Here is a 25,444-nt window from a genome sequence, read left to right as displayed (position 1 = left end):
ATTGGGTCCCATACATGGTCTCCAAAGGTCACAAGATAAGAGTCAGTCTTACACCTTCTCGCTTCATGTCATCCAACATTCCATCATCTCCACAAAAGCATGCAGACCTCTATGCTACCTTGTAGCAGCTTGTAAGTTAGGGTGCTATTACTCTGGTTCCAAAAGGGGAACATTTTCAGGGGTTCTACTTCAACCTGATCACAGTTCCAAAAGCCAATAGGGGCATTCATCCCATTTTGGATTTACAGGTTTTCAACTCCTTATGGGTCAAAAATTCTGCATTGAATCAATGAGATCAGTCACAAAGATCAGGGACGCCTGGCCTCTGTGGACAAAGTACACTAGTCTACACATCCCTATTTTTCCAGTGCACCAACCTTCATGCGTTTTTCTGTGAGCACTTGGGACTACCAGTTTGTGACCCTTGCCTTTTGACTGTCCACAGCACCTTGGATTTTCATAAAGGCGCTGGCCTCTGTGCCTGCCCTGCTTTGCTCACAAAGTACCCCTATTATGGGATACTTGGATGACCCTTCTCCTTCATGAATGGTCAGCTCAGGCATTGTTAGACAAACCCTGCAGAGGTTTGAATAAATCCTGATCCAGAAAATGATGCTGGAACTGACCCATGGTTTATAGTATCTGGGCCTTCTAGATAGGGCCCAGTCCATAATGGTCTTGGGCCTAATGGTAGCCTCCTTTGACATAGTTCTCAATGCCCAGTTCAACTCCAGGCTGTTGCAACTATTTTGGCTGTGTGTGACAAAAGACCTTTTCCTTGGACCACTGGATTCACCTGCTGTTGCAGACCTGTCTAGCTCTGAACTGGTCACTCTCTGGTCTGGAAAAGGAGGCAGGAAAATATTTCAATCCTCTGACATGGAAGGTCTTGATAAATGATGCCAACCTGACAGGTTAGAGTAAAGTCCTAGAAAACATTGGCAGGGGCCTACTCAAAAGGAGGAAGGCCCGCCCCCTGATCAATATTCTGGAATTACAGGCCATCCTTTTGTCGCTTCTAAACTGGACTACTTGATTGTGAGGCCATCTGATCCAGATTTAGTTGGACAACGTAACGGCAATGGCCTACCTCAACCACCAAGGAGGAACCAGAAATCTAATGACCTTCAAGGAGAATGAGCTAGTTTTACATTGGGCAGAACATCCTGTTTTAGCTCTGTCCGCAGTCCACATTCCTGGGGTGGAAAATTGGCAAGCTGACTTCCTCAGTGAAAGTGGTCTGTAATCCAGGGTATGGTCTCTCCACCAAAAACTTTCAAAAACTCGCTCGTAAGTGGGAGTTGACAGATGTGGTCCTCCTGTCTTCCAGATCAAACAGCAAAATGCCCAGGTTTGTCTTCAGATACCTTTTGGCCTTTCTGGCACATGCCCTGGTGACTGTTTGGGATCAGTTTTGTTTGATCTATGCTTTTCCTCTTCTTTAGCCCCTTCCTCACATGCTCCACCAGGTTTACCCTTCTACTACAGTTGCTGGTTTTAATGGTCTAGCTGTTCAAGCCCAAATTCTGAAGGAAAGGGACATATCCAATTTGGTTATTCCTAGGCTTCTCAAGGCTAGAAAGTCTGCCTCTCACAGGGATTATCACTGTATATGGAGAGTGTATTCCGCTTAGTAAGAGGAATGGAAGCGTCATTCCAGGATTTACTCAAGTCTCCTTCCTGCAGTTAGGTCTGGACCAGCACCCCACCCTGAACATTATTCAAGGCCAGGTTTTGGTGCTTGGTGTTTTCTTTCAGAGGCCTCCCAGTCTTTGGTGAAGACCTTCGTTCAGGGCATTTTTTAGGCAGCTCCTCTGTTCAATCCCCAGTGTAGCCAAGAGATCTCTATGTGATTTTTTGTGCAGAGCCTCCCTCTTCTAACATATAAGCTATGTCCCCTTATCTACCCTCATGTGCAAGGTGGCCTCGTCATTGTCTCAGTGAAGAGAGTCTGAGTTGGCCACTTTAACCTGTAAGGAAACCTTTCTTTTGTTACACAAGGACAGGGTGGTATTGAAGTCTAAGCCCTCCTTTTTAGCGAAGGTGATTTCTTTCTTTTACCTTAAATTAGAAGTCCACCCAAACACTAAAATCCCTGCATCTACAGACATCACGATCAAACACTAACCATTCCAGCCCTGTAAAGAAGAAATCAGTATACATACCTTTTTTGAAGCTAATCTAACCCTATCCCACGCTGAGCCGTCAGCCGCAGCTTCGCTGTGGAAGCGGGTGCAGACGACACAGCAGACAACGGAAGCCCCATAGTAAGTCTATGGGTGACATCACTCCCAATTCATTTCACTGCCATTGTAGGCTGTGTTCTCTGCAGAGCTTCTGCCGTTAGATCGTGGATGTCTAAAGATGCAGGGATTTTAGTGTTAGGGTGGACTTACACTTTAAAGATGGATCTGTCTTTTTTTTTTTCTTACAGTCACTGAAATCCCATAGGATGGGTACCATCTTCAACCATTTGGTAGTATGCCTGCTAAGATCAATAACTGGTGCACCCACAGTGGGAAAGAACAAAGGTTTTTAAATTAAATCTCAAAAGCTCCAACACCCGTGAGCCCTACAAATCTTTAGGGCATTTCCAGTGCTTGGGGATATGACCCAAATAGTGGGTGTAGCGGAAAGCTTTTAGCAGCTGTAGGAGCTCTAAAAGACCAGAGGTCTGGAAAAGCAAGCTGATACGCTAGATGCAAGGCAGTATGCACTATGTTGATGAGGTTACAAACAACGCTCTGTAAAACAGCCTTGTCAGAAACAGACTGCTGGGATTCGGAGTCTAAATCAGAGATGATAACAGGGACCACAGGGTCAATTTAATTTAGGAACTCGGGAGGGGCAGTAATAGACTGTACAGTGCTTGGTGCCAGAGCATCCTTAAAGCCTCTGTGAGCAGACTACTCAAGAAGCTGAACACAAGCAGCCATAAGTCCCTACGGAAAAGGGGATGGCGGCAGCCCCACCAGGAGTAAATGAGGTAGACTCCAATGAGGATTATTGTATGATGATAGAAGTCCAAGATTCAGGAACATGTGTGTCTGTTCCTTCTGGGGATACTTGGTAAACTCCCCCAAAACCACGAGGGGAGTATGGGCTGAAGTCACCCACGGCATTGGGACCGTACTCTGTGTTCTGACATGTTGAGTTCTCATACCAGTAATGCAAGTAGGCACAATATGAAGCAAGGCCAAAGTGAATGAGGATTTTACATGGCAGGAGGGGACGTTATAAGAGGTGATGTTATTCCCCAGGCTGAAAGGACAGCCTGCAGGACACATGCAGCTCTTCCCCCAACAGAGGACATCAGCACTCAATCCATCAGCAAGAACCTGTAAAACTAGCGCCCAAAAGTGCAAAAAAAAAGGTAGCTCCCAAGGTTTTAGCTCGACCAGCCTTAGGTTAGCAACATATAATTAATTTTTTTAGATCAGCCAGTAGGCTAATCAAAAAAAAAAACTGAAAGTATTCCACCATCCACACAAGCTAAGTGGATAAAGGAATCCTCCCCACTTTGTTATTATATTCTGACAGTGGGGACTCGTCTGCTGTCAGAATACACTGATCCGTGCTGCAGCTGATTGACTGCATTGCTGATCCAAGAAAAAATTTCCGATAAGCCAGTTAAAGGAAAGTGGATCCTTAGACGGGGAACAAGAATGGCCATAGATGGATAGGAATTTCAATCTATGGCCAGCTTTGCTCAAAAATGGGAGTTTTGATTTACCATAAAATGATATTCATTGGCGGACACAGCTCCTGATCTGGGTTTTGGTACCCCCTACAGGAGTAGGACACTAGATAGAAAAAAAAATGGATTTTTGTAAGAACTTACCGTAAAATCCTTTTCTCTTAAGCTCATTGACAGACGTAGTCTTCTTGATTCTCAAGAGCTGGGTTATGTTGTCTCCGCAGGAGTAGGACTAGGCAGAATGACAAAACGTTCTGGCTCCACCCTAGGGGCAGTCCCTGAGGGTATATCCTCCCTCTCTCTGCTACAGGGAATCAGTTCTGTTTAAAGCAGTACAGAGAATTTAACCCAACCCAACTCAATGATAGAGGGGCGGGTACTACGTCTGTCAATGAGCTTAAGAGAAAAGGATTTTACGGTAAGTTCTTACAAAAATCCATTTTTCTCTATCGCTCATTGACAGACGTAGTCTTCTTGATTCTCAAGAGCTGGGACATCCAGAAGCAGTGCCACAAATGAGGGGTGGGATTGACAAAATCAAATCCAATCTAGAAGGCCCAACCGGTGCCAAACTAGAAGTTTTAAAGGCTCATTATAAACAAAGAATGAGGCTAAAGAAAAAAATTTTCCAACGGAAAAAAACCCTCGAGGTAGACCACTGGTCTCCTCAGATTGCGGCCTGCAAAACCTTGCGGCCAAATGAGGCATCAGACGATGCCATTACATCAACTTTATAATGTTTAGAAAAGGTATGCACCGACGACCAGGTAGCCGCCTTGCACACCTGGACCACTGACGCCTGATGGCGAAAGGCCCATGACGCACTAAGTGCCCGAGTGGAGTGCGCCTTAACAGGGAACGGGGGCTCCCGACCCTTAATAGAATAAGCCTGCACTACCGTCTGTCTGATCCATCTGGAAATGGTCGCGGCAGATGCAGGCAACCCCTTTTTGGGTCCATCTGGGATCACAAAAAGTGAATCCGTCTTGCGAAATGAGTCTGTCGTTTTCAAGTATACCCTGATCGCCCGGACCACATCCAAGGAGTGCAAAGCAAATTCCCGAGGATGACTGGGCTTAGGACACAGGGAAGGTAATACAATTTCTTCATTCAGATGAAATTCTGAAACCACTTTTGGTAGGAAGGATGGATTCGGACGAAGAACCACCTTATCTCTATGAACCACCAGATATGGTGAACGACAAGATAATGCGGCCAGTTCTGACACCCTGCGTGCAGAAGTAATAGCCACCAAGAAGGCCACCTTCTGGGACAACGTGGGTAGAGGAATCTCCCTAATATCTTCAAAGGGAGGTTTCTGAAGAACCGACAACACTAAATTAAGATCCCAGGGGGGTAACGGCGCGTGCACTGGCGGAGCCAGATGTCGCACCCCCTAGATGAAATTCCGCACCAAGGAATGAGTAGCCAAAGGCTTCTGAAAGAAGATGGCTAATGCTGAGACCTGACCCTTGATAGTACTCAAGGCCAGTTTCTGCTCAACCCCTTGTTGCAGAAAAGCCAATATTCGACTAATCGAATAAGACCGAGGACGGAACCCCAAAGGTTCACACCATGCAATGTAGGACTTCCATGTGCGATGATAAATCTTTCTGGAAGTCGCTTTCCTTGCTTCAACTAGAGTAGGAATAACTGAAGCTGACAAACCTTTGTCCTTCAGCACCTGGGTCTCAATAGCCAGGCCGTTAAAGCCAGCGATCGTAAAGCAGGATGGAAGATCGGTCCCTGAGACAGTAGATCCTCCCTGAGAGGAAGTCTCCATGGGACGTCCGCCACCAGTCTGACCATGTCGGCGTACCAAGCTCGACGAGGCCAGTCCGGAGCTACCAGGATTACTGGGATTCCTTCCTCCTCTACCCTGCGAAGAAGTCTTGGCAGTAACGCGAGAGGAGGGAAGGCATATATTAGCTGGTATTGCCCCCACGGGGCGATCAGTGCGTCTGCGGTTTCTGCTAGAGGATCGCGGGAGCGAGCCACGAATCTCTGAACTTTCCTGTTGAATCGTGATGCCAACAGATCCACATCCGGGGTGCCCCACCGTAGGCACAACTGGTGGAAAACGTCTGGATGGAGGGACCATTCCCCCTGATCCAGGGTCTGACGGCTGAGATAATCTGCCTGCCAATTCTCCACCCCCGGAATGAACACCGCAGAGATTGCTGGAACAAATCGTTCCGCCCAGCGAAGAATGCAAGCCACTTCTTTGGCCGCTCGGACACTCTTGGTGCCCCCCTGATGATTGACATAAGCCACGGCCGTGGCATTGTCCGACTGGATCCGAACCGGGCTGCCCTGGAGCTGCTCGGTCCAGTGAATCAGACAAAGTCTGATCGCTCTCAGTTCCAATACATTTATCGGTAACCTGGATTCTTCCGGGGACCAAAGTCCCTGGACAGATAACTGACCAAGAATTCCTCCCCATCCGGATAGACTGGCATCCGTGGTCACTATCGTCCAATATATTGGCAGAAATGACTTTCCCTGGCTGAGCATTGGAGACCGAAGCCACCAAACCAGAGACTCTCTGGTCTGTTTGCTCAATCGTATCTGATTGTCCAGGGATTCCGGATTCCGATTCCATCTGAGAAGAATCTCTTGCTGAAGAATTCGGGTATGGGACTGGGCAAATGGGACTGCTTCGAATGAAGCCACCATCAACCCCAGAACCCTCATGCACGTCCGAAGGGAAGACCAGCTGTTGGATAGTAACAACTGGACTGCTGATTGAATCTTTCGAAGTTTCCCTACCGGAAGGAAAACTCTCGTCCTGACTGTGTCTAGAATTAGACCCAGATATTCGAGCCTCTGGGTGGGAACCAGAAATGACTTTTGCTGGTTCACCAGCCACCCGAATTCCTGTAAAGAAATCATAGTAATCTCTATGTTTTGTAGCAAGGTCTGAGGAGACTCTGCATGAAGCAGAAGATCGTCTAGGTAACCTAGAATCGATATACCTCTTTGGCGCAGAAGTGCCAACATTGGGGCCAACACCTTTGTGAAGACCCGCGGAGCCGTGGCGAGACCGAAAGGTAACGCCACAAACTGGTAGTGGTTCTCCTCTACGGAAAAGCGTAGAAAACGCTGATGTCCTGCGAAAATGGGAATGTGAAGATAGGCGTCCTTGATGTCTATGGACGCTAGGACATCCCCTGGATGCAGGAAGGCTGCTACCGTGCGAATGGACTCCATTCTGAATCTTCTTATGTTGACGAAAGAATTGAGTGCTCTTAAGTCCAGAATTGGATGCACTTTGCCCTCTTTCCTGGGTATTGTAAACAGGTTTGAATAAAACCCTTGAAACCGTTCTGTCCAAGGAACGTGGACTACCACTCCTTGTTGTAGTAAATCTGTGACTGCTCTCCGCAGATCTTCTAAACGGTCTGCGGATAGACGGATATTGGAAGGGAAGAATCGCGCCGGTGGGAGAGATCGAAACTCGATCTTGTACCCTGACCTTATGACTTCGCAAACCCATTTGTCCGGGATTCTGGAAAGCCATGGATCCGGGAACCGGCGAAGACGTCCCCCCACCCCAGTTATGGGTGGGGGCGCACCTTCAGGCTTTGGATGGTTTATCTTCAGGTCTGGAGGGGGCGGGCTTTTGCTTGCCCGACCAACGACCCCTGACGCCTCCTGCAGGAGCTTTGGAGGACTTGGTTTTTTCACCCGCTGGACGAAAAAACCTCTTGTGAGCAGAAAAAGAAGGCCCTCGTCTTTGACGAGTTCCTCTACCTTTAAAATTTTGCGGTAAAAAGGTGCTTTTTCCACCAGTGAGATCCTTAATGATCTCATCTAAGTTGGCTCCAAATAGACGCTCTCCTGAAAAGGGGATATTAGCCAATGCTTTTTTGGAACCTTGGTCGGCTAACCAACCTTTTAGCCACAGTGTACGCCTGAGAACCACTGCTGAGACTGATGCTCGCGCCATTAATGGAGTGGCGTCTAACGTCGCATCACATACAAACTGTAACCCCTGTATCATTTGTTCCAACAAATCTGATACCGCCTGAGGGACTTCTTCTAAGTCCCGGCGTAACCACTTGGTCCATTCAGTTACAGCCTGCGAAACCAGACCAATAGCAATTATTGGTCTGAAAGCTGATCCAATCAAGGAAAACATGGTGCGAGGCATAGCTTCTATCTTGCGATCCACTGGATCTTTAAAAGACGGAGCGTCTTCTAAAGGAATAACCGTGGCTTTATTCAATCTAGCAATTGGTGAATCCACCACAGGTGGTTCTGTCCATTTCTTAATAAGGGTTTCCTCAAACGGATAACGCCTGTCAATGCGTTTAGAAATATTAAAAGTGCGTTTTGGCAGACGCCATTCTTCTTCGATTGGATTGCCAAAACATTTGGGCAATGGAAAAACCTTCGCCACTTTGATGCGCTTTTTAGTCCCAAAAGGGATCTCAGTTTCAGCTATTTCTGATGGAATACCCTGTAACCTTAAAGTCTCTTGAACAGATACAATGAGTGCGTTTACCAACGCTTCCTCTCGGGCTATGGCGGATGCCGAAACATCCTCCTCACTGTCTGAAGAGACAGGACCCGAGACACCAATACCAGATGAAGTACCTGCAACTGCAGAAATAGGCTCAGAGTCTGAATCCGAAGTTTCAGATAATAAGGGGTTAGGCGGGGGTCGCTTTCTTGCGCCCTGTCCCTGACAAGCCACTTCCACCCGGGACACAAAAGTTTCCATAATAGCTGACAAAGATTCAATTGTCAATGGGGTGCTGGAGGATCCCGCAGACCCCTCGAGGGGATCCGGAGGAGATACATGAGTGGCAGGGTCCATGTTAATACAGGACACCTTTGCCAGCAAAAACAAAAAAACTTTTTCTTTTTTTTGTGTGTCTCCCCCTAGCGCAATAGCGCCCCTCAGAGTACCTGCTTCTCGATCCCAGAGAGAGAGAGAGAGGGACCCCCAAGGCTCACCAACCGATGCAGTGCAGTTTCCAACCAACTGCAGTCAGCGTCTGTCTTACACAGACTGGAAGGAGCCGTTTGCTTTTTCCCGGGCAGAAGGCGTGGCTCCGCCCCCTGTGTACGCCTTCCGGCGTTCCCAGCCCTCCACGAGGTAGCTGGGCTCACAAAACATGGCCGCCCCCATAGAAGAGACATAAGACTCCAAAAACATGGCGGCCGGCGTGACCTGAGGACATACATGCATTCGGTCTACGGCAAAATGGCGGCGGACCTCCGAAATCGTTTTCCCAGCACATCCACCTGCATCTCTGCTAAGAGGCGATCTATGGATCTACAGAGATACACTGCACATAAGGTAGGATTATATCTCCTATGTCTGCTGTAATGTTACAGTCTGTTGGGTAGAGTGTTAGCTCTTGAACCAAGTCCACTTCCCACAAACACATGCTGTATTACAAGGGGGACTTGTAAGTATCAGATATATACTGACCATATATGGAGGGGCCCATAATATATACTGCCTCATAATGAGGAAAAAAGGGAACGTTTACTCACCATACCGAACCGACAGGCACCCTCTCTTCACAATACCCTCTCCACCGGGGTGGGGGTTTGTGGACGCCTCGACTCTCTGGTACCTGGCGTCCAAGCGAGCTTTTAACTCGCAAAGTCAGTCCCTTTACTGGGACTCCGTCGCGGCCGACTCAGCGCACTGGTCTGCACGCGCTCTTAGGCAGAAACCGGGGTGACCACTGGATTTCAACATCCAGCCCGTCGCCCGGCCCCGCATACTTACTTGAATATGTCGCGGCCGACCAAGCGCAATGCCATGGTCTGCGCGCGCTCGTAGGCCGGCTGGGGTGACCACAAGTGTCGCCCAGTCCGGCATTTTTGCTTGAAGATCTCACAGGAAAAAAACACTGGAGAAAACTACCTAAAAAATGTCTTTTTCTTAAAGAAAAAAGTCTTGCCAGGACCAAAAGATCCCAGCAAGGAACTTAGGTCCTTACTCCTGACTAGACAGAAAAAAACTGATTCCCTGTAGCAGAGAGAGGGAGGATATACCCTCAGGGACTGCCCCTAGGGTGGAGCCAGAACGTTTTGTCATTCTGCCTAGTCCTACTCCTGCGGAGACAACATAACCCAGCTCTTGAGAATCAAGAAGACTACGTCTGTCAATGAGCGATAGAGAAAGTCTGGCTACGCTTATGGGCAGTCCCTGGGGGTGTACTCCCTCTCTTTGCTATAGGTACTCAGTTTTGTTACAAGCAATGTCAGAAGAATTACAACTCCACAGAGGGGTGGGTGCTGTGTCTATCAATAAACATCAGAGAAATGGATTTTATGGTAAGTCAAAAATCCCATTTTCTCTTTCGTTCATTGATGGGCACAGTTCCTGATCTACATAACTATTGGGACGTCCCACAGCAGTGTTACACAAGGCAACAGGAGCTCAACCAAAACAATTGGAGCCCAGCTGAAAAAAAATAAAAAAATACACCCTCAAAGAGGATCAGGTCCTCTAAACAGCAGCCTGCAAAACCTTGCGGCCAAAAGAAGCATCCGCAGATGCCAACACATCCTCTTTATAGAACTTTGTGAAAATGTGCACCGATGACCAGATGGCCGCCTTGCAAACCTGCATCACTGACGCCTGATGATGGAAGGTCTAGGAGGCACTAAGTGCCCTAGTAGAGTGTGCCTTGACAGGGAAAGGAGGAACCTGACCCCTGATGGAATAGGCCTCTCTGATCCATCTGGAAATGGTTGCAGAGGGAGCGGACAACCCTTTCCGAGGCCCACCAGTGAGAACAAATAGTGAGTCTGACTTCCTAAAAGACTCCGTAGCTGCCAGGTACACCCTAATTGCCCAGACCACATCCAAGGCATGCAGAGCAATTTCCTTCAGATGTTTTGGCCTGGGACACAGGGAAGGCAACAATGTTTTCATTCAAATGAAAATCAGAGACAACCTTTGGAAGGAATGACATACAGGGGCGAAGAACCACCTTATCTCTGTGAACCACCAAGTGGTGTGAACATCAAGATAATGCCGCCAATTCCAACATCCTTCACGCAGAGGTGAAAGCCACCAAAAAGGCCACCTCCTGGGACAGCGTAAGCAGGAGAATCTCCCGAAGATTCTTAAAAAGAGGCTTCTGGAGGACAGAGCATCAAATCGAGTTCCCATGGCGGCAACAGAGACCGCACTGGATGCGTCAAGTGCCTACCTTCCTGAAGAAAAGTACGCACCAGGGAGTATGTGGCCAAAGTCTGTTGACCCAGTAGGGTCTGGCAGAAGCCTCGGACGCGCTGGTGGTGCCGTGGATTCATTATCGTCTGATCTATACCTTTCCACCGATTAAATTGTTGTCCCGGTTCCTTCGCAGGTTGGCCTCGGAACCAAAGCTGGTGATCCTAGTGGCTCCAGACTGGGCGCGCCGGTCCTGGTACGCGGACGTCATGCAACTGGTCGTCGAGCCTCCTTGGCAGCTCCCCTTACGAGCCGATCTGCTGTCTCAGGGGCCGATCTTCCATCCGGCTTTACAGTCGCTGGCTTTGACGGCGTGGCTGTTATAAGCCAGGTCTTGAGAGATTGAGGTCTCTCGTCGGCGGTCATTCCTACCCTCCTCAAGGCTAGGAAGGCCTCTTCTGGTAAGATTTCTTATCGTACCTGGAAGGCCAACTTTGCCTGGTGTGAATCTCAGGGTTTTCATCCTCGCTCCTTTTCGGTGGCGAGGGGGTTCGCATTCCTGCAATCTGGTGTGGATCAGCGTTTGGAGCTGACCACTATTAAGGGTCAGATATCCGCGCTGGCTATTCTTTTCCAGCGCCCTCTGGCATCAAATTCCTTGATCCGCGCTTTTGTTCAAGGTGTGCGTCATCTGGATCCCCCTAGGAGGGCGCCATTAGCTCCTTGGGGCTTGAATCTGGTCCTGTCCGTTTTTACGACGTCCTCCCTTTGAAAATATCCGGGAGTTTAAAGTTGCCTTTTTAGTGGCTATCACATCTGCTTGCAGAGTGTCGGAGTTGGCGGTCTTGTCCTGCCGCTCTCCCTACCTGGTTGTCCCATTAGGACAAGGTGGTCTTGCAACCTCTTCAATCCTTCCTGCCGAAGGTGGTTTCTGATTTCCATCTCACTGACGATATTGTTTTGCCTTCGCTGTGTGCGAAGCCTAAGCACCCTAAGGGGTTTGCCTTGCATTCCTTGGATGTTGTCTGGGCGATCAGGGTCTACCTGTCGTCTACTGAATCCTTCAGAAAGTCGGATTCTCTCTTTGTCCTTCCTGAGGGTCCTCGGAAGGGTACGGCTGCTTCTGCGGCAACCAATTCTAAATGGATCAGACCGCCGATTGTACAGGCCTATTTGCTTAGGGAACAGGTTCCGACTTTCCCTGTCACGGCACACTCTACCAGGGCGGTGAGTGCGTCTTGGGCTTTTCGCCATAAGGCGTCGGTGTCCCAGGTGTGCTAAGCGGCGACTTGGTCGTCTGTGCATACCTTTACAAAGTTTTTACAAACTTGATGTTTTGGCATCAGCCGATGCCTCCTTTGGCCGCAAAGTTCTGAGTGCGGCTGTGCTTTAGGGGGACGTGACAGTTTTGCGTCTGTCCCCTCTTGACGGGGATTCACCCCTTGTTTTTTTTGCTTTCCTGGGTTTTGTTGGCTCATGTTGAGCTTCCTGTTACCCAGTGTTTTGCCTTTATCTTGAAGATAAGGTTCTTTTCTCTGACCTGGGTTGCGTTACCTTTGTGTCGGTTGCGTTTCCCACCCCTCAAGTCTACACTGCTTCAGGACGTCCCATAAGTGAAGACTGTGTGAGTGGGCGGCGACTGTCAGAGGACGTAAGAGAAAACAGAATTTTTGTAAGAACTTAACGTAAAATTATTTTCTCTGAGTCCTCTGACAGTCGCCGGCCCCGCCCCTCTTTTGGGGTTGTTGGATCTATATACTGCTTGCTACCAAACTGAGTTGGGAATGCTGCTAGCATGAGGGTATGGTCCAGAGTGACAGCCCCCTGTGGGTGTGTACATGCAAATGCTTTTATGTATGATTTTAACAAAAATCTTTTGCCTAGTTTACCCCTATGGATAAGGACAATACCCCATAAGTGAAGACTGTATGAGTGGGCGGCGACTGTCAGAGGACTCAGAGAAAATAATTTTACAGTAAGTTCTTACAAAAATTCAGCTTTTTTTGCATAATGACAATGCTTAGTTGCATTTTGAAGACATTAAGTGCAAGCAGCATTGTGTTCCAAGCTAGCTAGCATATAAGAATGGAGAATGTAATATCAACACTTATTTGAATTAGCGAGTTGAGAGGGAACAATAGGTAGAAGAAAAGCAAAGAAACAGTGTGAAGCCAGAGATAGAGAAACCTTTGGGATTAAAATGCCCGTGTTCACACCAGGCAAAGAAGGATTTTCAGGCACAATAGTAATTTTGTTTTGGAAGTGCGTTTTATTGGCTTTGAGCAATGAGGGAATGATTGAATCCAAGTCACATCTGTCAATCAAGACCTGTATTTTAACAGAATGCAGTGAAAGCCAGTGATTGGGAAGCAAGATGGAACAAGAGTCCTGAGACAGAAGGTCTGTCCTGTTTGGAAGAATCTAGGAATAGTCTCCTGGAACAGTTTGGTGCATTGGGAATCACCAGGTTTCTCTTGCTCCATTTTGCAGCCAGGACAGAATTTGCACTGGAGGAATTGTATATATGAACTGGACCGAGGGTCCAGGGAATTATCAGAGCATCCATAGCCAGTTGTAGAGGATCCTATAGGGGGTAACTTGTTGTACCTTAAGGCCAGGATGTCCACATCTGGAGTTTCCCCATTTATGACACAGGAGATGGAAGATGCTGAGAGGAAAGGCCTGTTTGTCTTGGTTGAGGCGGTGACAGCGGAGTTAATCCAGCATCCAAATGTCAACTCTGGAGAGGTCAACAGCAGAGAGGGCTGGACAGCTTTTCTCTGCATATGAGATGATCAGACTTACTTCTATTATTTATGCCTGACTCCTGGTACCCTCTTGGTGGTTGATATAGAACACAGCCATGGTCTGATTTATATCCTGGTCGGATGACCTTAAAAAAAGGGGTCCAGTGATTCAGAGCTAGTTTTGCAGCTCTGAGCTCCAGAATGTCAATAGGAAGCTTGGCTTTCTTGGGTGACCATATTCCCTGACCTATGAGTGATTTGAACACTCCTCACCAGCCTGTGAGACTGGCATCTATTTTAACCCTTCGTGGGTGTGCTAGAAATTACTTTCCTATTGTCAAGTTTGGATTGAAAATCCACCAAGCTAGGGAGTTCCTTGTCTGAGTAGAATGTACAAAGGGAGGTTATGAGAAGAAGCGTGTTTAGAATTGAGCAAAGAGGACATCCTCAAATTAAGCTACTTTGAGGCCCAGAACTATCAGAGAATCTCACTAAGGTGCATCTCTAATCCCAAGATCTGAGCTGGAGATCTTAGAGAGCATTTCATTTTCTGGTGGAAAGACTTCCTGGGCTGTATCCAGAATGAGGCCTTTGTATTCCATGAGAAAGAAAGATTTAAGAGCAGACTAATAAAAGAGGACTACCTAACCAAAACGTATCTGATCTGACTGTCCTTGAGAAGAATTTGGTTGGTTTGAGAGAAGAAAACTGATGGTGGGTAAAATTTTCTATCCCTTTAAAACCACCAAGTGAAAAAAATGGAAAATATAACATCCTTGCTAGAAGTGGTGTGGACATCTCTGCATCTAAGACATATCTTTCTAACTGGTCCTAGGATTAGCACAGTGATACAATATATGTATGCTTTTAGACTTTCACATAAAAGTAATTGCACAAGGATTATCTGCATTTCTTTTCTCCTCCTTTCAGGACACCTGGGATGAAGTTTTATTTGGAAACTGTATAGTGAGGGTCACAGGATTTATAAAGGGAGAAGGTTTGGAGGACACACATATATACACATGCTGTTTTGACTACCCCATTCAGTTAAGGGGTCCATGTGGTGAGCTGATCACCAGAAAGGAGCCTTTGGGAGAGGATTGTTTGCCAAGATAATTGCAGAGTCATGCGATCAACAGCGCTTATTACAAGGTATAGTGTGTCTATGTACAAACAATATCTAATAAAGTGTACTGTGCACTGAAAGGTGACGTGGCTAGATATCACAAAACATTGTTATAATCCTAATGTTAATCTCAATAATTTGATCAACAATACTGTATACATAAATACTTAATCAACTCTCATACAGTTTGTGAACATATTGGTGAAAGTGCTATACTCTTAAAGCGTTCAGTGCAAAAGTAACATTTGCGTGAATATATATATATATATATATATATATATATATATATATATATATATATATAAATTCCAATCCACTTTATTATGACAAAAATAAAAAAGTCCAAAAATCTATTTTCGTGCTCAGTCCTTATATCTTCTAAACATCCCTTGTAATAGAAATAGGCATGACAGGTCCTCTTTATTGTGAGATTTGGGGTCAAAAAGACCTCAGACCTCACAACTACACTAAAAAAGAAAAAAAAAAAAATATATATATTATATATATCGGCCCTTTAAACTGGTTTCTAGGCTACAACGTTTGACGTCGCTCCGGTCCTCCAAGACCATAGAGTCAAGTCGGGGCCATCTTGTCCTCACTCGACTTCCTGTCTCTGAGGATCCAGGACCGAATAGTTTTCTTCGCTGCCGGCGGGTCCGGTAAGCGGGGAAAACGGCCGGGACGCAGCAGGAGGGAAACCACCTCTTCCGCCGCAATGGAAGGGTGATCCCACAGCAAATCCGCCGCTGGGTCCACCCTTATCTGAAAGCCAATCACCCGCTGTTGAAAAAAATACCGGGGTGGCTGCCATAACCCCGGTATTTAGCGTCAAAGGACCGACATAAATCGATGGCGGGCGGTCGGTAAGTGGTTAACAGACAATTGTGCGGTCGTCCGACGTTGTACCCAAATAAAATTTTTCCCCACAAATAGAGCTTTCTTTTGGTGGTATTTGATCACCTCTGCGATTTTTATTTTTTGCGCTATAAACAAAAAAATAGCGACAATTCTGAAAAAAAACACACATATATTATATATATATATATATACATATACACACACTTATTTTTTTTTTTTTTACTTTCTGCTATAAAACATTCCCAATGAAAAATAAAAAAATCAAATGTTTTCATCATTTTAGGTCAATATGTATTCTGCTACATATTTTTGGTAAAAAAAAAAAAAAAAGCCCAATAAGTGTATATTGATTTGTTTGCGCAAAAGTTATCGAGTCTACAAACTAGGGGAAAGTATTAGGTCATTTCTTTTTTTTTTTTACTAGTAATGGCGGCGAGCAGCGATTTTTAGCGGGACTGCGACATTGCGGCGGACAAAACGGACACCTGACATTTTTTACACTTTTGGAGGGAACCAGTGACATTACTACTAGGGATGCACCGAAATGAAATTCTTGGCCGAAGCCGAATAATAATGAAATGTTTGGCCGAAGGCCGAATACCGAACGCAGTGTTTCGCATTTTTTCCATTTATTTTGCCAATTTTTTGTCCTCTCTCTTGTCCTCTCAGGTCTCTCTCTCTCTCTCTCTTGTCCTCTCATGTCTCTCTCCCTAAATGTTACTGTAGGGAATGGGATTCAGTGTACTCTGCAGCCTTGTACCATAGGGTTAATGTTAGTGACACTGTAGGGATTGGGAAGGATGCTGGGAATGGAAATCAGAAAGCATGCAGGCAGCCTAGTAAATTGTAATTGCAGATACAGGGCACTGGGCAGGTCAGGGTTAATGTGGTAACATCAATTACTCAGTGACAGTCAGTCAGTGTCAGTGTGGACTCGATCAGATTATACCGTGACAGACAGTCTCTCATAGTGGTGGTAGTAGGAGGCTGGAGGTGGACTAGTAGGAGCCTGGAAAGGAGCATAGCCGCATACTTACATTACTCACTCGTGCACTACAGCCAGCCCCACACATTCAGTGAGTCTTACTCTCCTCCCTAGTTTTTTCAATGGCACATTCAGGAAGCCAATCACGCCGTGAGTAGCGGCACAGCGGAACCAATCAGGTGTGCAGGCACGCGTGATTGGTTCGCTGTGCAGCTAATCACGGCGTGATTGGCTTCCTGAATGTGCCATTGAAAAAACTAGGGAGGAGAGTAAGACTCACTGAATATGTGGGGCGGGCTGCAGTGCACGAGTGAGTAATGTATGTATGCTCACCGCTGAAGTGTCCCGGCTTCCCCTGCCTAACACGGAAGTCTGTGAGTCCTCCTGTCCTCCTCCGAGTCCCTTCCCCCTGTAAATATCGTGACCTCGGCGATATGAATATCGCCTACGGCCACAGAACGATAGTCGATATCATATCGACTATCGTTCAGCCCTATTGTTCGGCACAAAATTATTCGGCCTTTTGACTTATTCGGCCGAACACTGAAAGTGCTATTTTTTCTATTTTCGGCCGAATAATGTTTGGCCGCCGAATATTCGGTGCATCCCTAATTACTACAGTAATCAGTGCTAAAAATATGCACTGTTACTGTACTAATGATGCTGGCAGGCAAGTGGTTACACCAGGAGCGATCAAATGATTAAATGTGACGTTTCGCTATGGGGTGCTTTCCAACTGTGTGGGGGATGGGCTTGCTGAATGAACACAGAGACCTGAATATTGGCTCCCCCTGTAGCCAATCGGCATGCACCCCCACTAGCAGTCCTGCGAAACGACATACAGTTACGTTGTTTCGCAGGACAGAGCCGACCTGCTGCAGTATATGTACTGTTGGCAGTCGACAAGTGGTTAACTTACACATCTTAAACTTTTTGGCTTTACGTTGATAATTAATTGAAAACCTATTAGTTTTGGTGTTACTATTATTAGCGCTGTAGCTAGTAGTTCATTTGGATTAGTAACTCTTTTTAAGATACTACAGCTTCTTGGAGGGGCGCAAATCATTATGTTAATGTTTAATGTTCAGGGTAGGCATGGGATTTTTGGTTTTTGTTTTTAGCTAAATTATTACATATTTATAACCTTAAAAGAACATTCAAGATATTCAGGAGGAACACAGATACATTAACTTACTGGGTGGTGGGATCTTAAATGGAATATATGAGGGGACACGACGGCCACAGCAAAGAATCGCAGGAAGACAAAACTGCTGACTGCTGAATACTGTACATGAGGGTCATCTGTAGAGGGACATTAAAGAAATACAGATATAACACCACATTTTTTCCAACGTCATATCTTGCAGAGTGGCACACAAACAGTACAACCCAAAAACTTGCATTACTGAAAAGGAGCGAGTGCAACAAGAACTCCCCTTGTACATAAAACACTGGATTCTTGTCTTACCTTAAAATCCTTTTCTCTGATGTTCATTGACAGGCACAACTCCAGAATCTTCTTGACCATTGGGTTATGCTGCCCCCTACAGGAGTAGGACACTAGGCAGGAAAAACCTTACCATGCCTAAGTGGCTGCCCCAGGGGATATACTCCCCCTCCCAGCTATAGGCACTCAGTTTTGTTGAAAGCCACCAAATCAGTGACCCTCTCGTACCCTGGCTCAACAGAATCAGATTGTCTAGAGACTGTGGATTCTTGTCCCACTTGGCAAGAATCTCTCTCTACAGAGGCCTCCCGTGGAATTGTGCAAACTGAATCGTCTCAAAAGGTAGACACCATCAGGCCCAGCACCCGCATGCAAGTCCTGAGGGACTACCGACTGCTAGACTACATAAGTCAAATTGCATCCTGCAGCTTCAGGAGTCGAGTCCAGGGTCAGACCCAGATAGTCCAACTTGGTGGACTGAACCAGAGTAGACTTCTGGAAATTCAATGTCCAACCGAACTCCTGCAGAGTCCGCACAGAGATTTCAAGGTTGTCCTTTAGAGCAGTCGAGGACTTTGCTCATAGAAGATTGTCCAGGTACCCCAGTACCGCAATCCCCCACTGTCGCAACAATGCTAACATCGGGGAGAGCACTTTTGTGAATACCCGAGGAGCTGAGGCCAGACTAAAGGGTAACACCATGAATTGATTATGTTACTTGCCCACGGCAAAGTGGAGGAAGCGCAGATACCCAACGTAAATTGGGATATGGGAGGTAGGCATCCTTGATATCAATAGAGGTCAGAAGATCCCCTTGATGAAGGGATACCACTACTGTACAAATGGACTCCATCTGGAACTTCTGTATCCGCACAAAGCGGTTCAAGGCTTCAGGTCAAGGATAGGACAAATAGTGCTTTCTTTTGGTGGTATTTGATCACGTCTGCGGTTTTTATTTTTTGCGCTATAAATAAAAAAAGACCGATATTTTTGAAAAAAAAAACATTTTTTTTACTGTATGCTATAAAACATACCAAATAAAAAAAAAGAAAACGTAAAAAATCAAATGTATTCATCAATTTAGGCAAATATGTACTCAGCTACATATTATAGAAAAAAAAAATCCCAATAGGCGTATATTGATTGGTTTGCGCAAAAGCTATAGCGTCTACAAACTATGGAATAGATTTATGACTATTTTTATTTTTTCTAGTAATGGCGGCGATCAGCGATTTTTAACGGGACTGCAACATTGCGGTAGACAAATCTGACACTAAGTGACACCTTTTGGGGACCAGTGACACTAATACAGTGAACAGTGCTAAAGTGGATGTAAACCTGATTCATGAAATTTGACCTTGGCACATCTATCTGTGTCTACTTCGCTCTCTTCAAAGTCCTAAGTCCCGTGGCTTTCTCCTGCTCTGTTCTTCTGTTATCAGCACGATAACTTCTGACAAGTTCTCCATCGACTGAGATAAAACCAGTAGGGCTGCAACTAACGATTAGTCGGATATGCAGGATATTTTAACTTGGAGTCAGACAAGAAGCTATATGAAGGGTGGAGGGGGGAAAACAACATTTTTATATTAGAGTAGTACTAAAAGCTGAGACTTTTTTTTTCTTTTTTCATGGATATAATAATTTTAAATATAATGCACAATACTAGTAAACTTTTACTTTAAATGTATTTGTAATGCCTAATATCACCTCTAGTCAATCGGCCTCCACCTTCTCTGGGTTCAGATGCTCATCTTTCCAGCACAGAGCGCTTAAAGTGATTGTTAACGTTGGATTTTTTCTTTTTAACAACAATCTTGTCATACTTATCCTCTCTGTGTAATGATTTTGCACAGAGCAGCACTGATTCTCCTCTTTTGTCCCCCCCATGGCACTTCTGGCCCCTCCTGCCTTCAAAGTGCCCCTATAGGAAGCAGCAAAGTATAGTACTGTATAAAGTGTCCCTATAGCAAAGTAAAAGAACCTCTGCCTTTAGAATCATTTGGTTCCTACTCTTGCCCAGAACTACATTTCCTATGAGGCATTGCTCCTCACACATTTACAAGTTCTCTGCCATCTACATACATGTATGGACGGTGTACTGAGCTGTATGTGCGTTGCACTGTATTTTCTGATGTAAACAAATAATGCATTCCGTATGCAGGACAACTAATCGGCTGACCGATTAATCGATTACGAAAATAGTTGACAACTATTTTCATAATCGATTAGTTGTTTCAGCCCTAAAAACCAGGCTGAATTGTGTGTCGGGGTGGGTGTTCTAAATTGATTTGCAGAGAGCTGGTCTATTCACAGCACAGCTCTTCATGTTTCTACCCATGTGGAAAGAGGGTGTGTGCCTTTCCTCCAATCCGCTGTCTCATGGTGTATGGCCAAACTTCCCTCCCACAGGTAAATCAGGAAGAGAAAATTCTAACAGGACGTGCACTTTCTAAACAGTCTGGAAAGCTGAAAACCGCATATATACAAGTAAAACTTATGTAGGAAGATTTGTTTAATCACTGTGCATCATCTGAGGCTGTTCACTTCACTGGGTATATGTGAGGGTTTACGCCCACTTTGAGTGTGCTCCTAGGGAATGCTTTCTGTGTGTGGGGGTGGCCAAATGGAGGAAGACTGAGATCCCTGTTCCTGCTTTGCAGAAACACGAGATCCCTGTGTCTGCAGAAACACAAGATCTTCATATTCCTCTCTGACAGAACGGTGGTTTGCCTTGTTTGCATAGGCAGACCGACGTTCTGCCTTTCCTCTGAATGATCGGCGGATCCCGGCGGACATTGCGTCCCCTGGACCCGCTGATTGGCTCCCGCTGTGTCCAATCACAGCAGGAGTGGGTCACCGGCAGCGCGCGAGCGCCCTGGACCACGAGCCGATGCACAGGTACATCGGTTCCCACAGGAGGGCCATCCCGCCGCAGTACATCTACGTGGGGCAGTCCTCAAGTGGTTAAAGAGTCATTCATTTGGCACTTTTGGAATATCCCCATATGGACTTTAGGTTCTGTAAGTTGTGACATGGGGCTTTATGTTTTTTCAGCACATCCCACATATCCCCAATTGGGCTGTGTATGCATGAATGCCAAGTCATCACATTGAACTACTTGTGTTCTTCAAACAATTCCTCAATTCATCAGACCAGGCCACCTTCTTCCAATGCTCTGTGGTCCAGTTCTGATGCTCACGATCCCATTGTAGGTGCTTTTGGTTGTGGACACAGGTCAGCATGTGCACCCTGACTGGTCTACGGCTATGCAGCCCCATATACAACAAACTGCGATGCACTGTGTGCTCTGACACCTTTCTAGGAACCAGCAATGTTTTCGGCGATTTAAGCTACAGTAGCTCTTCTATTGGATTGGACTACAGGGGCCAGCTTTCTCTACGTGAATCAATAAGCCTTGGCCACCCATGACCCTGTCACAGGTTTTTTTTCCTTGGGACCAATTTTAGTAGGTCCTGACCACTGCAGATTGGGAACAGCTCAGAAGAGCTGCAGTTTTGCGAATGCTCCATCCCAGTCATCTGGCCATTACAGTTTAGCCCTTGTCAAAGTTGCTCAAGTCCTTTCGCTTGCCCATTTTTTCGACTTTCATCACATCAACTATATATACACAAACATATTAGGTAGGTGGGAAAAATGCTGTAAATTAAGAATGCTTTCAGAACTAGTAGTGTTTATAGTTAATCAATTAACAAAATGGAAAGTAAATGAACAGAAGAGAAATCCAAATGAAATCAATAATTGGTGTGGCCACCTTTTTACACTTGCACAAGGTACACTTGCACACAGTTTTTGAAGGAACTCGACAGGTAGGTTGTTCCAACTGTACCAGAGACTCCCCAAAAGTGTAACGTCTAGCAGCCGCTTAGACACCCCAGGGGAACGTCTCAGATGGTCCCATCCTACATGAGCATGCTAGCAAAATAAGCGGCTCCGGGTGGCATGCGAGTGCCAGATGCTACCTGCCGCTGCATTCCCCCAATTGCAGAGTGTCACGTACCAAAAACCTGTGCATCCACCATATATCATGCGCGGCAGGGGAGGTAGAAATGTCATCCTCATTATCCGAGGAGACGGGGTGCGAAGTAACAGACCCGGCAGTGAGGCCCACGTCTGCCGAGTCAGACTCAGAATCCGAGACATCAGATGAGGCAGGTGTAGGTGGAGAAACGTTTCAGGGCACCTCTCTCAAGGCCACCTCCATTCGGGCACAAATGCTTCCCGAACCGCCGAAAATGCCATGGACAGTGGAGATCCGGCAGGCCCTGCGGCCTCTGTGAGGGAGTCAGGCGGGGACACATGGCCTACAGGGTCCATACTGAACCTGAGGAACCCACAGGCAAAATTTACAAAAAAATAACAAAAATGCCCCACAGTGCTACAGCGCCCCCCGGAGGACAGGCACACGCTAACGAACCCCCACAGAGAGAGACCACCCTCAGGAACTCACTGTCCCCAGTAAGCAATCGGATGAGAGTCTCAGCAGTGGCTGAGAGAGAGGAAGTGAGCCAGGAAGCTGACCGGGGTGAAGGAAGGGGCTCCTCCCCCAAAAGAACGCCTCCAGGCACTCCCACCGGCCTTCATAGCAAAAAAAACTACCTCAAAATGGCCGAAAATGGGTGTACCAAGATGGCCACCACCATAGAAGCAGACAAAGCTACAACAAAATGGCGGCCCTGTGTGGCAACAGGACCCCACAGGGAGACCCCCCCCCCCCCAGCCCTCCTACACCATCCAGCCCTGGAGGAAAGGAACACTGTCCTACCTGCCTAGTGTCCTACTCCTGTAGGGGGCAGTATAACCCTATAGATATGGATCAGAGAACTGCGTCCGTCAATGAATGATAGAGAAATATAGCTTCTCTCAAAATGTTCTACCAATTCAATTGCTTCACGGAATCGGTTTAGTAGTTAACAGCGCTAAGCTTAAATAACAATGAAAGTGCGCAAAGCAGTTTGGAGCTCAAATTCTCATCTGAATTCACTGTTCTAATTACTTCTACTGTAGGAGTAGTAAAAGTGCAGCACCGTCCCCATAACAGCCAGTTCATCTAAGTATAACTGTTTTTTTTTTTTTGCATTCAAGCAGCCCCATGTAAGCTTGCAATAAATCATTCTACAAAGCAGGAGGTAAAGAAAAGGCAATTCTTACTAGGAAAGTGTCGGACAGCCATGTGGCGCAGTGCGGAGAATAGGTCACACATTACAGTGGGGCAACTCATGCTGGATTTGACTATACAGGAGAAAACTTTGTCCACATAGCTTCTCAGATTGTCCTGTAGAGGAGGCATAAAACAAGCCATTAGTACAGCTATCATTCAACAGTATCACACATAGAAGAATAAAAAAAAAAGGGTTGCAAGAGGACTGAGATTTCACGACAGGGTAGGTCACATTAAGAAACTATTTGCATGAAGATATGTCTACTGCTGACCAGTGTTTATTTTGGCAGCAAATTTTGATTTGGTTTTAGAAATAGTCTTGACTAAAATGCTATTTTAGTTTTAGTCGTTTTAGTCATCTGAATTGTTTTAGTTTTAGTCATATTTTAGTCGACTAAAATCTCCAGTACATTTTAGTCTACTAAAATCTCACATTTTAGTCAACTACAAATTGAGTGGGTTTAGATAAATTGCAATACATTATTTAAACATTTCTCTAGGAATTTCCAAACGAATTACCGTATATACTCCTGGAGTAAAAATCTCATAATATTATTTCTGGTATTAAGGTTTAAATATGCACTACAGACACAGATTAAGCCATTGTGATATATAAAATGTCTTTATAAAGAAAACCAAGTTTCATAAACAAAACAGAAGTGCAACTTTAAAATACAAAAAACCCCAAAAAACTGTAAACTCTATTTGCTGTAATGTCATTGCACATTACCTGAATATATTACCAACATTAATTATTAAGAAAAAATATAGGAAAAGCCTTTTTCTTAATGGTTTCTCTTTCAGCAGCTTAGTAGATGTCCCTTGCTTATGCGGTAGTGCAATACATGTTTAAACTTTAAAGTGCTATTATTACAGGCTCTGGATGGAATGGTTTTGCCGATTTAGAAATGGCCAGCAGAGTAGTATTAAAGTAAATTTTCGATTTAGTTTTAGTCATAATCTTTTGAATAGAATGTTATTTTAGTTTTAGTTGTATTTTAGTCATCTGAATTGTGAGCCTATCAGTGTTTTAGCTATACGGTGCATCCGGAAAGTATTCAAAGCTATCCACATTTTATGTTACAGCCTTATTCCAAAATAGATACAACCATTGCCCCATAATGACAACGTGAAGGAAGTTTGTTTGAAATATTTGCAAAAAAAACCTTTGGCACCAATTGCAGCATCAAGTCTTTTGGAGTATGATGCTAAAAGCTTTGCAGACTTTGGCACACCTTTTTTTGGGCAGTTTCTCCCATTCTTCTTTGCAGGACCTCTCAAGCTCCATCAGGTTGGATAAGGAGTGTAGGTGCACAGCCATTTTCAGATCTCTCTAGAGATATTCAGTCTAGTTCAAGTCTGGGCTCTGGCTGGGCCACTCAAGGGCATTCACAGAGTTGTCTTGTAGCCACTCCTTTGTTATCTTGAGTGCTTAGGGTCATTGTCCTGTGGGAAGATGTCCCAGTCTGAGGTCCAGAGCGCTCTGGAGAAGGTTTCCATCAAGGATGTCTCTGTGCATTGCTGCATTCATCTTTCCCTCGATCCTCACTAGTCTCTCAGTTCCTGCCGCTAAACATTATCCCCACAGCATTATGCTGCCACCACCAGGCTTCACTGTAGGGATGGTATTGGCCAGGTGATATTGCAATTTACAAATGAGTGGGGATTGGTTTCCTCCAGACATAACACTTGCCATTCAGGCCAAAGAGTTCAATCTTTGTTTGTCAGACCAGATAATTTTGTTTCTCATGGTCTTAGAGTCCTTCAGATGCCTTTTGGCAAACTTGGGCTGTCACTTGCCTTTTACGGAGTGGCTTCTGTCTGGCCACTCTGACAGGCCTGACTGGTGGAGTGCTACAGAGACGGTTGTTCTTCTGGAAGGTTCTCCTCTCTCCACAGAGAAATGCTGGAGCTCTGTCAGAGTAACCATCAGGTTCTTGGTCACCTCCCTGGCTAAGGCCCTTCGCCCCTGATTGCTCAGTTTGGCCAGGCAGCCCGCTCAAGAAAGAGTCCGGGTGGTTCCAAACTTTTTCCACTGACCGAAGATGGAGGCTACTGAGCTCATTGGGACCTTCAATGCTGCAGACATTTTTCTGTACCCTTCCCCAGATGTGTGCCTCAATACAATCCTGTCTCGGAGGTCTACAGACATTTTCTTGGAATTAATGGCTTGGTTCGTGCTTTGACATGCACTGTTAACTGTGGGACCTTATATAAGGTGAGCATTTCCAAATCATGTCCAATCAACTGAATTT

General features: G+C 45.8%; 1 protein-coding gene across 1 annotated transcript in view; it reads right to left on the bottom strand.

Moving 5' to 3' along the window:
- The window catches only part of RASA2 (RAS p21 protein activator 2), a 451,771-nt gene that overhangs the window by 140,248 nt on the left and 286,079 nt on the right, over positions 1-25,444 (bottom strand). The window contains exons 14-15 of the mRNA XM_082249978.1: positions 23,180-23,303; positions 17,756-17,862 (exon numbers count right to left, since the gene is read on the bottom strand). Of these exons, the coding sequence (XP_082106104.1) occupies positions 17,756-17,862; positions 23,180-23,303 (231 nt within the window). The remainder of the gene's footprint in view (positions 1-17,755; positions 17,863-23,179; positions 23,304-25,444) is intronic.

Source organism: Pelophylax lessonae (genome assembly GCF_965119305.1).
Source record: "Pelophylax lessonae genome assembly, chromosome: 3".
Taxonomy (NCBI): Eukaryota; Metazoa; Chordata; class Amphibia; order Anura; family Ranidae; genus Pelophylax; species Pelophylax lessonae.
The sequence above is the reverse complement of the archived record's forward strand: the minus strand, read 5'-3'. Positions and strand labels throughout refer to the sequence as shown.